A 16,002-nucleotide genomic window follows, 5' to 3' on the forward strand; every position below is an offset into this window, starting at 1 on the left:
GGTTGATAACAGTTTAACTTTGAAGCCGGTTGTTATGGTTTTGTACAGCAATAATACACAATTTGTGCCCTTTTTGAGCCTCCTGTACTAAATCTATTAAAGAGAAAAATCTGAATATGTGAATGTGAAACTTTACAACAGTCTCATTTTTAGAGACATTTGCGAGTCAGTTCTCAAAGTTCAGCCAAAGAGCCGATTCAAAGAGTCGACTCATTCCCAAACAACACATCACCTGTTGTGATCAGACAAACACACGACTCCTCCTTCCTAAAGTGAAAGTTTTTCTCTCAGCCTCAACTACATTTTGTGGAGCGATTGGAAAAGTCAAGAAAATAGTGCAGAGATATTAATGTCACACAACAAGGACCGTTAACTAAAGGTGAGTTAAGTCTTTATTATAAATGACTTTATATAAGAAGAACACAGATATATTGTAAATAAAACCCGTGTAAAATCAGCTGTGTGTGAGGTAGAGTACAAGCTTACCTGTAAAACAGGTTTAAACAGGTTTGTATACAGTCCTTTCAGTCTCCTCTCTTCAGTTGCTCATGAACAAAACATACAGAATGTTTGTAGAAAATCACTATAGTATACTGACATAATGTGGTTTTAACATAGATTTCTTTACAATCTCCCGGAATCTAGAGCGAACGAGCAAGAGCGCGCATGCGCGACAGAGAGGGAGGGGGAGCGAGAGACCTTTCGTGTGTGTGCTAGTGTGCGCGTGCCTCATTAAGCGCATGTAAGACAGAGAGCATCCTGATTGGCCTGTTTCGTTAAGTCAACCAATCAATTGTCAGTATGGGCGGGGCTTTTATCTCTTCACCTGTACCGAATTAATCAGTGTATCTAGAAACAGGAGCGCCATCATGGCCCATGGCAGAGGGAGAGAGCCCCAAAACACCACAGTATAAGACACATTTTACACCATCATGGCCCATGGCAGAGGGAGAGAGCCACAAAACACCAAACTCCTTATAGACCTGTTTAAAGTTGTAATGGAATATAAATAAAAGCAGTTTACATAAATAGTATAAGCAGCTTATATAAATAGTAAAAGTCATCTACATATTTTAATAATATAATTAACAAATAATTGGGTAACACTTTACAATAAGGTTCATTAGTTTACTACATTAGTTAACATGAACTAATAATGAACTGCACTTATAAAGCATTTATTTATCTTTCTTAATGTTAATTTGAACATTTACTAATACATTATTCAAATCGTGTTAGCTTTAGTTAATGCACTGTGAACTAACATGAACATAAACACATAAACAGCTGTATTTTTATTAACTAACGTTAACAAAAATTAACAAATACAGTAACAAATGTACTGCTCATGGTTAGTTCATGTTAGTTAATACATTAACTAATGTTAACAAATGAGACCTTATTGTAAAGTGTTACCAATAATTACATAGGACTATAGAAATGATATATTATGCTTTTATATCTTTTAGGGACCACAACATGTTAGGGAGGCTAAGCGCAGGGAAGGCTGCTCCAATATATCTCAGTTATTCCATTCAGATAGTCTCACTGAGAAGGTGACTACAGCTGAGGTGTCTTTCACATCTTTTATTGTGGAACATAACCTGCCATTCCATGTGTGTAGGCACACGGGCTGAAGTTATTTAGGAAAATGTTTCCAGACTCTGAGATTACAAAAAATGATGCCTGCTCTTCCACTAAAACGGCAGCTATGATGAACCTGGCACTGGAACCTGAATGATGATGAAGGTGCTACTGGTGCTGCCAAATTCTAACTGTGATGTGGAATATACTTTTTCAGGTTGGGATGTCTGGAATATGAGCACAAACTCCTTCTTTCTGTTGTGTATCAATCTGTTTTTTTACCTGCTTCCCTCTCATCTGTTTTAGTCAGTAGTGGAATTATTATTAATAAAATTATTTTCAATTTCCTGTGCAGCAGCTAATGAACACTCATAATTTACCCAACAATAATAAAATGTTATTACCTTTATTCAACTGTCGTTACGTCTTGATGTATTGTGCAATGTCTTGTTTTTAAGCCTATAAAGCAATACTAGTGCTGCCTGTGTCTCTGTTGCTAGCACATCAGGAGATACAGCTAATTTCAGTTTATCCTCCACAAGCACTGCTCCTTCTCAGTCATGCATCCAGCTACAGTCATGTGCAAAACCATAGGGGAAAACATCGACTGTGTGCTGGTGGGTAAAACACAGCTTGATAAAAATAAGCTATTATGTCAATTCAAGTCAAGTCAAGAAGCTTTTATTACAACCTTATATAGCTGTTACAGTACACAGTGAAATGAGACAAAGTTCCTCCAGGACCAGGACCAGGGTGCTACATAAAACAAAGACAGAGCTAAGGACTTACTTAAGTCCTGAGACTTGTGGTGGTAGTATGTGTGTGTTTACATCAACACTGAGACTCATGGTGTGTGTGTGTGTGTGTGTGTGTGTGTGTGTGTGTGTGTGTGTGAGAGAGACTCTGATCACGATAAAACACTTAAATAACTGAATAGAGATGAGAATGTGAGAGGTCAGTCCTTGTGTGTAGGCCGATGACTCAATACTATAAACACAGGATATTTTACACTAAAGGAGCAGCATTTTTCTTTCAGAATAAAGATGTGAAAATGATTGTGCACATTTGTTTGTGTGTTTTCTAGGAGTGTGATCCATTCCATCAAAAGAGATCAGACTGTTCAGGACTCAGCTGTGTGTTTGTGTGTAAACTTTACTAATATTTAAAGATGGAGACTCCTGATCTGGACACAGATAATGTTTCTACACCATCAAACAACTGGTAATCTACAACATCCTTGTGTTCTAGTCATTAAATATTCACATCTAAATTATTATTAGTAAATATGAAATGATTTAACCAAATGTTTTACTATTACAGTATATAACTATTATATCTAACAGTCACTAATTCACAGTAAAAATGTATTGTTTAATGTAAGTAAAATAAAGTGTGTATATAAATGACTAAAGGACTGTGTATAATGTTGTACAGTAAACTCAAGAGAAAGAGATCAGAATCACCAACACACAGCTGTATCTCCATGAAGAGTGATCTGTCTATGGAGGTTCCTCTGAAGTTCAATGATAGAGACTCATCACTTCTACACAGGTAACGTCTCCTCACTGTTAATGTCACTGCTAAAGTCACACTTAAAGGGAAGTTTAACTACATAAACGGGCAAAATAAATACTGATACACAGGATTGGAGCCACTATTGTGTGTCCAAATACCTTTCTGTAATGTTTAATCTTTTATTTGTGTGTTTGGGAAAAGTGTGTTTGTGGTGTGTTTAATATAAATAGCACTTGGTTTGACATGTTGTTTTGTAATACAGTGATACTCATATGTTAGTGTGGTAGTTTTGGGGTTGCTGTGTGTTTAGTCATCGCAGGTGAGACCACTGCTTAGCATTATTGAGCTAATGACAGGAAACTAAGTCATAAGAATCATCTAGAGTTTGAACTTAAAAGTGTTAGTCTAGTCGAATAGCATCTGTCTTTACATTTACATTACAGTGTTGTGTTACAATGAGGTGACTTACATGTACCTCATTTATAAATTCTGAGCAATTGAAGGTTAATGGCCTTGTTCAGGGGACCAGCAGTGGTAGCTTGGTGGACCTGGGATTCAAACAAACTGTCTTCTGTGCTAATACATAATAATTCTCTAAAGTCCTAAATAAACTTCTCCATAGATTCTTTTCAAATTCTGAACCAAGCAGCTTGGAAAAGAATCAAACACATTCAACAGAGGATTGGGTTGATAAGAACATAGATGAGACCAAGATGTATTTCTAAGCAGGGTTTCCGCGGGGTCATACTGTAAAAAGTCATGAATTTAACAATAAGAATTTAAGGCCATAAAAAGACATAACATCCGCATTTTCCATACAAGGTCATAAAAAACATTTAGCCACGTCTTAAATTGATCTGCTCGTCCATTAATTTGTTCTTCAATCAAAATGCGCTCACAGCAGCAATGACATTCATTTGTTTCGCCTGTTGTAGTTCTGTGTGAGGAATCTGGGTGGTATCACACTGGTATCAGAGCGTTCCAGAACTACAAGGTCCATGCGGCAGCATATAGACTTGTCGGAAGGACTTTCACAGAAACCCGCGAACTCCGAACATACTGTATCATACTGAGTCACTGCTTAGTTTAATTGAAATCATCCTGGCTATCACAATGGGAAAATGTACCTTTAACGATCTGTGGCTCGAAGACGGTGCGTTTAGTAGCTGGCTCAAGCCCGTCGCTAACAATCGGTATCAAGCCTATTGCACTCTGTGTAAGAAGACGTTGGAGTCTAGTTTAGGCATAAAAGCCTTGAAGTCGCGTGCAAAGTCAGAAAAGCGTATTGTTGCTGTAAAAGGCCTGCAGCGGGTGCAGGCGATCCGTCAGTTTTGTTTGGTTCCGTCACTAACGTTACCCGGTCAAGTACAGCGCGGGATTCCGTTTCTGTCGCATCCAGTGCCACACACATTGGTTTCGGATCAACCTCCACACTGAAAGCGGAGGTCCTGTGGGTGTTGAATACTGTGACCAAACACCAGTCGTACAACGGGAACGACGATATTGCCGAACTTTTCCGAACAATGTTCCAAGACTCTGACATAGCCAAAACTTTTACATGCGGGAAAGATAAGACCTCATACATCACCCGGTTTGGCTTGGCAGATTATATGAAAGGAATTTTAATGACTGAAGTTATTTATCGTAATTCGTGTAGGTCATAAATTCAAATCATAATGGTCATAAAAAAGTCTTAAAAAGTCTTAAATTTGACTGATTAAACCCTGCAGAAACCCTGTCTAAGCCTAGTGCTTGAAAATGATGCTCAATTTTAAATGAGTACATCTCAAAAACTACAAGTTGTGTTTGAATAATTCTGGTACCAAAATAAAGGTAACACATGAGATTCATAACAGAAGTGTTATAGAAGTATATATGTATTACCAGGTCAGAGAAGATGGAACACAGCAAAATAATGTTAGAGAGTAAATCAGGAAGGAATTAGTATTAGGTCTGTGGTGAACTCAGAGTTTATGATGACCCATTAGTTCCTCAGGAGCTCTCATCTGCACTATTATAAACTGTTGTAGAAAGGACATTATTTACATTTACACTATTTACTGTAGAGTGTCACCCAAATGAGGATGAGGTTCACTTCTGAGTCTGGTTCCTCTCAAGGTTTCTTCCTCTTATCATCTCAAGGGGTTTTTTCTTGCTGCCACCTCCAGCTTGCTCATTGGGGATAGGGATAGATATATAGTATTTAAAATTTAAGTTAATATTTATAAATTAATTTTAAACTTTAAATGTATGTATTCATGTATTCATTTATTTTTATTCTTATTTTTATTTATTTTTTCTGTTTCTATACTTCTGTGAATTGTTAAAAGCTCTATACAAAAAAATGAATTGAAATTTAGTTGAATTCATGCAGTGAAAACTAAAACCTCAAGGAATCTGTTGTATAACATGTCAATATTAAATGTTTAACGATCTAATTATTATTCTAGTGCAACATCACAAAAGATAAATGAACACAAATACAAACTAAATTCAGTTGCATATTTAGAGATATTGCAATAAACCCCTGAAATTATAAAAAATGAATACAAATATAAAATAAAAAGGTAAGGTACAGATTAACTAATAGTTCAACAGCACAATAAAACTGAATTACAAAACAACACCACAATCTACACTAGTTACATTAAGGTGCGTCGTGCCACAGCGGGAAACGCTTCCGGTTTTGAACTGAGACGGCGTTCTGGGAATAAACAGAGCGATAATTTTGGATCAAAAGTTGAGTAAATAAGTACACAGAGTTATGTCATAATTACACAATATAACAAATATACATAACAGTATATAAAATATTCCAAACAGAATTAGGTTAGGCCAATTTATTTTAATAGTGTTTTTATTATTGTTAATTAATATAAAATTACTGACTTCTTCAAATAATGAGGTTTGTTATTTTCAGGTTAGAAATATCCTAGTGGCCTTAACACAACTTAAAAATGGATATTTATGAGTTAACAGTCAGCACTTGACACCCAGGGATGTTTACACTATTGGGTGTAAAATGAAGCAGGGGTTTAAAGATTCATGACAACATCTGGAAAAACCTAGAGTTTTTAGGATGTGTATATGGACAGGTATTTTACTTTGGTTTCACTAAACTTTGGTCTCACTAAACATCTCAGCACATAGTTCCCCTCTCGACTCTGGATCCTGAAATAATAATGTTGAAACATCCTATAGTACCTACTGCTCTACATATACACTGTCTATAATTCTTACTGTAGCACAGATACCACCACTGTACAGCACTCACACATCTCTGTGCTGAAACACTGGCTCGTTTACTGTGCTTGATGTAAGTCACACTCGTATCTAAAACAGTTAAGAATCATGGTGGAAGACGACATATAAGAAATATAATCATGACTAAGTGATCATTTTAAAGCACAAGCTCCTATTAAACAACCTGCCATATTAACAGCATTATCATAAATGACCTTTATTTGGATGTTGTAAATTATTTGTAAATTATTTATTTGTTCCAGTGAAATGATTAAAATAACATACAATAACTGGGGAACATTATGTCTTACCTTATAACTACAGATCTACTTTTCTACTTACTGCAGTAAAACTCCAGCAGGCTACTTCGATTAGAATGTTTGCTTGTGGTGTCTTTCTTCAAATGACATGTTGTTTTGTAATGCATTGAAATTCATACGATGGCATTCAAATATGGCTTAAGTGTCCAAATAATAGTCTGTATACTACAGAGTTATTAGATTACTGAAAACAGATGATTAAGTCTAATAAATGAACCCTGTGTCTTCCTGCTTCTCCATATCACAGGTACGACCCAGAATCTGCTGGTGGAAATGAATTCCAGAAAAAGTTCAAATTAAATCTGATGAAGAAGTTTCAGTGTTTGAATGGAGTGATAATAAACCTGGGAACCCAAACACTCCTGAATGAGATCTACACAGAGCTCTACATCACAGAGGGAGACAGTGGAGAAGTCAATAATGAACATGAGGTGAGACAGATCGAGGCAGCATCCAGGAGAAGAACAACAGAGGAAACACCAATCAAATGCAATGACATCTTTAAGCCTTTATCTGAACAAGACAAACCCATCAGAACTGTGCTGACAAATACATCATCTAAACAAGACAAACCCATCAGAACTGTGCTGACAAATACATCATCTAAACAAGACAAACCCATCAGAACTGTGCTGACAAAGGGAGTCGCTGGCATCGGAAAAACCGTCTCTGTGCAGAAGTTCATTCTGGACTGGGCTGAAGGGAAAGTAAATCAGGACGTCCACCTCATATTTCCACTTCCTTTCAGAGAGCTGAACTTGATGAAGGACCAGAAACTGAGTCTGATGGAGCTCCTTCATGTGTTTTTTAAGGAAACAAAAGAAACAGAAATGTCCAGTTTGGAAAAGGTTCTGTTCATTTTTGACGGATTGGACGAGTGTCATTTTCCTCGAGATTTCCAGAACACAGTGAGAGTGTGTGATGTAACTGAATCAGCATCAGTGCCTGTGCTGCTGATAAACCTGATCAAAGGGAATCTGCTTCCCTCTGCTCTCATCTGGATCACCTCCAGACCTGCAGCAGCTGATCAAATCCCCTCTGAGTGTGTGGATCGAGTCACAGAGGTACGAGGGTTCAATGACCCACAGAAGGAGGAGTACTTCAGGAAGAGGATCAGTGATCAGAGCCTGGCCAATAATATCATCACACACCTGAAGTCATTAAGAAGCCTCTACATCATGTGTCACATCCCAGTCTTCTGCTGGATCTCAGCCACTGTTCTAGAGAGAATGTTGGGTGAAGCAGAGAGTGGAGAGATCCCCAAGACTCTGACTCAAATGTACACACACTTCCTCATCATTCAGACAAACATCATAAGAGAAAAATACTCAAAGAAGCAGGAGAGTGATGAAGAAATGCTTCTTAAACTGGGACAACTGGCTTTTCAGCAGCTGAAGAAAGGGAACCTGATCTTCTATGATGAAGACCTGAGAGAGTGTGGTATTGATGTGACAGAAGCAGCAGTGTACTCAGGTGTGTGTACTCAGATCTTCAGAGAGGAGTTTGGGCTTCACCACAGTAAAGTGTACTGCTTTGTTCATCTGAGCATTCAGGAGCATCTCGCAGCTCTGTATGTGCACCTGACCTTCATGAAGAAGAAGAGAAATGTTCTTAAACAGAATCAAGATGCTAAACATTGGATGAAAGAAAAGACAATCTCAGATATACACAAGAGTGCTGTATTTCAGGCTTTAGAAAGTCAGACTGGACATCTGGATCTTTTCCTTCGCTTTCTTCTGGGTCTCTCACTGGAGTCCAATCATAAACTCTTACATGTTTTAATAACTCAGACAGGAAGTAGCTTCCAGAGCATAAAGGAAACAGTTCAGTACATTAAGAAGAAGATCAGTAAAAATCTTCCTACAGAGAAATCCATCAATCTGTTCCACTGTCTGAATGAACTGGGTGATGATTCTCTAGTGGAGGAAATCCAACATTACCTGAAATCTGGAAAACAAAGTAAACTTTCTTCTTCACAGCTTTCTGCTCTGGTGTTTGTGTTACTGACATCATCAGAGGAGCTGGATGAGTTTGACCTGAGTAAATATTTCAGTGCAGATAAGATAACAGAAGATGTTGTTCTGAAGATGATGCCTGTGATTACAGCATCCAGTAAAGCAATGTAAGTAAATGTGAATTTAACTGTTCTACTGTTACAGTGTTAGAGAGAAACTGAACACACTCTAATATGGACTTTGGGATGTTCTGACCTGAAGGTGATACAGAGTGGAGTTAATGTAAATAGATAAATTAGGGAATAAAATCTGCATTAATAAATGAATGATACTGAAGGGCAGCTATTAAACATGTAGAAGCAGGTGATTACATTTGAGAGAGTTTTGAAGTTTTGTATTTATGACTTATCTTAATATCTTAAAATAATGATGAAGTTAATGCTGGTTTTATGTTGGATGTTTGATGTATATTAAACACACCTGTGTACCAGACATAAAGAACCAAGTTTACTGCAGTAATGAAAAATTCTAATCCCCAAAAAGATTTTACTCATTATTAGGTTTTATTTGTGAGGTGGAAATGGTCTTTCATAGAAAGCTGACTTTGCAAAGACTTCTACTCATTAGATATAATAATAATAATAATAATAATAATTAGAGACAGAGAAGGAAGATTCTAGAGGCAGGAGGAAGCATCAATATAAAGTGAGAGACTGTTGGACTTGGACAGGGTGGATTTTGAACCTATATTCAGAACCTTTGAGAATTTTGTAAAAGTCGGAGAAAACCAAGGGTTTATTTCATTTAAGCATCAATTGGTGAGACAGGAATGTGGAAGAGCAGAGTCAAGTTTTGTGGACATATAAATTATATACCAAACTTTATATACCACATTATTTTAATGTGTGAAACCGTATCAAAGGCTGCACTCAAATCTAACAGGACAAGAATTGTTAAGAGTTCAGCATCAGCAGCCATCAGGAGATCATTAGTGACCTTCACTAAAGCAGTTTCCATATTGTGTTTAATACAGAACCCAAACTGAAAGGATTCTAATAGATTACTGTCCCTAAGTTGAACATGAACCTGTGTGATAACGTTCATGTCTGATTAGAAAGTGTTCATTTAGCTGAAAAGTGCTCCCTTTAATACTAATCTATAACACTACATGATCAGATTTTTGCTAATGTCAGTCTGATTCCTAAACAGAATTCTCTATAGTTACTTCTGGTCAGATTATAACCAAGTGGCTCATGTTGTGGAAGCGTTGAGAGAATCACAGACAAGAGTAAAAAGGTTCACAATTTACTTGTACTGCTGTGCAACAGAACCGAACACTCCTCATGAAGCATGAGAGAGGAAGAACCCTGATCATTGTTACACTGAGTTTTTATAAACATGATTCAAACACAGAAACTGAAGGAAAACATTGTCAATCATCAGCTACATTACAACACATGATGTCCTGATCAGTAGAACATTACCAAGATCTGCCTAAGCTGATTCTGAGCCTTCAGTCTCACCATCTGTCTCCAGCTCATTCTGACCCTCTAATATTTTACACAAACAACCTCTGATAACAATTTCTAATCATAAAAAACTTCTAGTCACGTACAGAGAAGGTCAGTGTAACAGTGGAAGCTAATGCCATGTTTATTAATAATTGTACCAAGAGATAGTGTTGTTCTGTTATACTTAAATAAAACCTTAAAGTAATAGAGAACAGATTTACTAGTAATAATAAAAGTGTTGTTTTAAATTTTATTTGTTCCTATAATAATTAGTCCAGTATTGATCGTTTGTTAAGGTCACATCACTTCTGGAATTTCTGCCCATAGTCCGCTGCTCATGATCACCTTTGGTCATTTGGTCATTTGGTCGTTTTCCTCTTCTATGATGTTGAATTATTGTTTGAATGTCAGTGTTACATTCTGTAATGTTTAATGTGAGATCTTTGTCTTTTTCAATACAAGACAATCCCATATTATACAGGACAGGGGAAACCCTACACTAGATACTAGTTAGTTAGCTGTAGTTAAACACTAACTTTACCCATTTTAATGACATCAACATGTAGATGTCGACTGCAGTGTCACTTTAACCATATTGTCTAACTGGTGTTTGTACTTTCAGTATTTATAAAAATGAGAAGGTTCAGTGAAAGCTTTGAGGACGTGTTTGATCATTTGTGTGAGTTCATTATGTTTTATTTTATTTCCTTTAGTATCAGCTGTAATAAACTTGGAGTAAAAAGTTGGTCACCTCTGGTCTCAGCGCTCAGATCAGAAACCTCCAAACTGAGAGAACTTCATCTGACTGTGAAAGAACTGGATCTGTCTGATCATAAACTAGGAGACTCAGGAGTGAAGATTCTCTGTGCTGTACTGGAGAATCCTCACTGTAAAGTGGAGAAACTGGAGTAAGATCATCTCTCTGAGACTCACAATAACACTAAAAGCAGCAGTTATATACAGTGTTGTTTTTCACCTGAAATGTTCTGTAACACTACAACATTCAGAACAAATAGATTAGTCATTAAGTGATAATGAGTTTTCTACAGAATCACTTAGGAATTAAATAAATAAATAAATAAACAAATAAATGAGTAAATAAGAGAAAAGATTCATTATTATTAATGGCAGCAAAACTTTTGCAGCTCAAATGAACTAATATTTTTTTACAGTTAATATCAATAATTGTAAATAATATAATAAAATAATATCACAGGTGAAGCTCCAGGGTCCTGGTCCCACCCATGTGGAGTCCTGGCCCACCTCCATAAACTCTATATGTTATAATGTTAGAATTATTAATAAACCCCAGTTGTCACTCACTTGTTCAGTGTTAATTATACTTTCTATAATAAAAATCTGTTGATGAAGATTGTGTCATTGTGTCTCTCTACAGGTTGTGTGGTTGTGGTGTCTCAGATGAAGGCTGTTCTGCTCTGACTTCAGCTCTGAGATCAAACCCCTCACACCTGAGATACCTGGATCTGTCCTATAATAAACTAGGAGACTCAGGAGTGAAGAGTCTATCTGCTGTACTGGAGAATCCTCACTGTAAACTGGAGACACTGGGGTAAGATAATCTATTAAAACATTAATAATAAATCATGGTCTAATCTTCATCCAGGTCGTAATAATAGATAAACACATTGTGTATAAATAAAACACAGTCACAGTTGTTCTTGTCAATACTGAATAAATCATTTACACTTTCACAGTCTGGGTTTAAAAAATACACCAATGAACTAACAACTTCTCCAAAAACTAATTAGAGTCTGACCCTGTTTTAGGTCTGATTACTGACAGTCTGATCTTCTCAAGAAAGATCTGTTCATGTGAACTCGGATTAAAACAGAGATTTTGTTGTGATGTGAAACAGAGAAAAGTTACTGTGATTTAGTCATCAGTGAAAGCTTTTTGAAGTGATTTATTCATTTAGACGACTAGTTAGTTAGTTTTCTTACAAAAATACTAGTTATGGATTTAAGGTTGTTTAGTTTAATGAAGTTTACATGTGTAATTGTAGTAAAGATCTTTATAGTGAAATAAAATGTAAAACTGAAATAATAAAATGATCTGCAGCTCAAAGTTACATTCATGTTTCTTACATTATATGATGACAAACTAACAAATAAATAAATAAATAAATGAATGAATAAATCTGTGTTTCAAGGTTTCTGTAAAATTCTTGTGTGTCTGTGATCAAAGTGATTAAACACTAGAAACGTCCCTGTGTACAACCAGTGAAGAGTGTGTCATTGTGTCTCTATACAGGTTGTGTACTTGTGGTGTCTCAGATGAAGGCTGTTCTGCTCTGACTTCAGCTCTGAGATCAAACCCCTCACACCTGAGAGAACTGGATCTGACCTTTAATAATGTAGGAGACTCAGGATGGAAGATGCTCTCTGATCTTAAGGATGATGAACATTACAAACTACAGACACTGAGGTGAGTAATGACCTGTTAATAAAAGTTTAACCTCATTATCATTACATATTGATACACATCACATTTCTCTTCAATAACCTTCAGATTATCAGGTTAGAAAATGTCACTATATTCTGTTTAATCAGAATTTTTCTAACGATTCTCTTTAATGCTGTTTTGTGTTCAGTAAAGTGTGTTGATGTAAAATTCATGTGAAGGCAGAAAACAGGGATTCAGACAGTCTACAAAAAGTCACCAATGAGTTGATGAGAGTGATTGTTAATGAACATTGTGTCTTCTGTCATTCCTGTAAAATTCACCTGAGTTTGTTCTTAAAGTCTGCACTTAAATATAAATGTAGAACAAGATCTAAATGACACAGTAGTGTTTGTTATTTAAAAAAGCTCCTGTGATTGGATAAGAGCAGTGATGTGATGGGTAAAGATCTGCTCATTATCCTGGTAGAACTTGTGGAAGTTCTCATTTGTTCTAGTTAAATGTTAGAACACAGATGTTAGTAAGAATGAAGAAATGTTGAATGATTCATTATAAACAGGAGATGATAATGTTTCTGTTGGAGCAGAGATGATTACATGGTGTTGATCATGAAGTACCACAGTCCACTTTGTGCTGATTAATTCACATCTTTTTCTTTCAGATTCAGGTTCTATTGAATATCTGTGTGTGATGAAGACTCCAGTGTTCCTGCATTACCATGATGGAGAATAGAGAACATGTTTATTAACACATCACTCATTTAGTTCTAACACATTAAACACACTCAGAGATGTGAGAAGTGTGTGTTCATCGTGTACAGTGAATCAGACTAAACACAATTCTACACTGAGTTTATAATGACCTCTGATCCCTGGATAAAATTCCCTGGACCTCAATCCCATAAACACCTGAGGGATTATTTGTAACAGCAGGTGAAAATCCACATGAACTCGAGCTGAACCCTGTTCATTTTACTGTTTGTGTGATTTATTATTTGTTTATTATTGTAATATGATTTACACTTTTTACACATGTATACTTATAGCTATATTACTGGATACATAACTAAAATTATATTGTATAAAGCAGAGGTCACTAACAGGCAGACCGCGGTCCGGGTCCGGACCCAGAAGCTGTCCAATCCTGACACGGACCTACAGCCAAAACAAAAGGTTATGCTTTAAAACTTGACAGGATGCTTCTATTTAACCTGCACAGCTTTTGCAATCTTTACAGTAGTGGTAGTGGAAACACACAGACCAACTGCATGTCTGTGCATTACTGCGAGTCACCAGTGCAAGACAGATGAGAGAGAATTAGAGTAAAGTTACACATGAAAGAAAGATAGCGATACATGTAGAAAACAAAGGGAGAGAAACAGACAAGTGAGAAGGAGAAAGGGAGAGAAACGGACGAGTGAGACGGAGAAAGGGAGAGAAACAGATGAGTGAGATGGAGAAAGGGAGAATAAAGAACAACCCTGCCGAAAAATCCAGGATAAACCAGCATGAATTCCATGCTGATCCAGTCTAGTTTTTACTGGTTCGTGCTGGTATAATGCTGCTATAGTGCTGGTATAGTGCTGGTATAATGCTGGTATAGTGCTGGTCAGTGCTGGTATAGTGCTGGTATAATGCTGGTATAGTGCTTGTCAGTGCTGGTATAATGCTGCTATAGTGCTGGTATAATACTGGTATAATACTGGTATAATGCTGGTATAGTGCTGGTATAGTGCTGCTATAGTGCTGGTATAGTGCTGGTATAATGCTGCTATAGTGCTGGTATAGTGCTGGTATAGTGCTGGTCAGTGCTGGTATAGTGCTGGTATAGATGGGTGGCCAGCATAGTCATGGTGTTATCAAGCAAAACGGGGCTGGTGTAGCTGGTTAACCAGTATGATCTTTCTGGAATGAGCTTTTATTTTTGCTTGTGTATGTTTCTATGTAACACATTAATATAAGATTAAAGCACAATATATTGGAATATATTTAATTATAAGTGTGATTATCAGTATTGGTACCGTTAAAAGTGTATAAATAAGTATCAGCATCGTATCCTTGCAAAAAAAAAAGTGGTATCGCTCATCCCTAATAGATAGATCAATGTCCAATAAAATCAAACAGGAGTTTGGAGTCAAACAAAGCTAAAATCCATTTGTCTCAATTAAGAAGTAGTTAAGTTGTTTGTTTTATTAGTAAAGTGGTAATGTGAAGAGATATTACCCAGCATCAGCGTTGCTATGCAACCTTTAAAGCAACTATGTTCACGAAGGTAAATATAGTTCCTGCACTTTCCTAAAATAAATCTCACAATGTTTTCGACTACATTATATACCTTACAGTGTTTATTGAAATTAGTATAAGTGCACGTGTTCCAGATCATCATGTTTTTGCCACCGTAATTAGGATTTTGTTTTGTGGTAAATAAAAAGCTTCCACTTCTACACGACAAATCTGCTGATCACTGGGAATCAGAATGTTGGCATACGTGAGGTACCTGGATGACGGCTGCATGACAGTCTCAAATAGTGAAATTAAGGACTTTAACTACGACATGTTTGACCAAACTCAGGTTTATTCGGTACGATGGAAGCAAGACTTCTTCAGGGCACAAATACTGATGCTTAAAGGTATGTAACTTAAGCAGTAGCTGTTTTATCGTAACTCGTTCACTGCACAATATAAACAAATGAGTGATATATAGTTTTGTTTCTTATTTTGTTTCTATAATTTTTCATAGAATAAAGAAGACATAAAGCAGGAGTTGTCTAAAGACAAACGACTCCGTGTAGCGCCTCTTAAAAACACATGGTCATCACCACCACATACTACTTGTTCCTCACTAAAAGAGAGAGCGGAAGCTAAGACCAAAAATGTGTGTTGTAAAGGTTATATTGTGTAACGTTATTTGTGCACGTGTGTATATTACAGTGTGATGGCAAATGTCATTGACCAATAAATATTTTAAAGAAACCTATACATGTATATGCATTTTATTTATTTTCTCTTGTTTTGAAATGTAGCCCTACTTTTATTTATTTAATGAGAGAACGTTATACATATCTACAATCATACATATGTTCTATGTTATGTGACAATAAATATTGTCAAAAAGTATTTAAATTGTACTAAATTTATTTGATTTGACAGTCAGGTATTGATTCCTTCAGATGTTGATACAACTACTAGGCTACTTAAATATATATCACACTAACTAGTTAGACATTATGATCTTCCGGACCTTCGCTTCAAGAAATTTTCTCTTACTGGAACTCTTTAAATTTTAGTTGAATACCTCTGCTATAGAATATAGATTTATTTATTTATTTAATTTGTTGTTGTAATAGGTACTTGAAGCCCTGAGGTTGCATATCCTGGTACAGTAGGTGGCGCTCTGCACCTCAATAAGTTGGTTGCGCCCAGCCATATAAACCGAGAAAGAAGAAGAGAGAGA

General features: G+C 36.3%; 1 protein-coding gene across 12 annotated transcripts in view; it reads left to right on the plus strand.

The window, feature by feature from the left end:
- LOC132861411 (NACHT, LRR and PYD domains-containing protein 12-like) overlaps positions 1 to 13,635 on the plus strand; it is a 242,043-nt gene extending 228,408 nt beyond the window's left edge. For 11 of the 12 annotated variants that reach the window (XM_060892923.1, XM_060892954.1, XM_060892963.1 and 8 more), the window contains 3 exons: positions 11,525 to 11,698; positions 12,400 to 12,573; positions 13,211 to 13,635. In XM_060892923.1, the coding sequence (XP_060748906.1) occupies positions 11,525 to 11,698; positions 12,400 to 12,573; positions 13,211 to 13,226 (364 nt within the window). In that variant the 3' untranslated portion in view covers positions 13,227 to 13,635. The remainder of the gene's footprint in view (positions 1 to 11,524; positions 11,699 to 12,399; positions 12,574 to 13,210) is intronic. The other variant, XM_060892931.1, reaches the window with a different exon arrangement.
- Positions 13,636 to 16,002: the final 2,367 nt, after the last annotated feature.

This window comes from Tachysurus vachellii, chromosome 2 (genome assembly GCF_030014155.1).
Source record: "Tachysurus vachellii isolate PV-2020 chromosome 2, HZAU_Pvac_v1, whole genome shotgun sequence".
Lineage (NCBI taxonomy): Eukaryota > Metazoa > Chordata > Actinopteri > Siluriformes > Bagridae > Tachysurus > Tachysurus vachellii.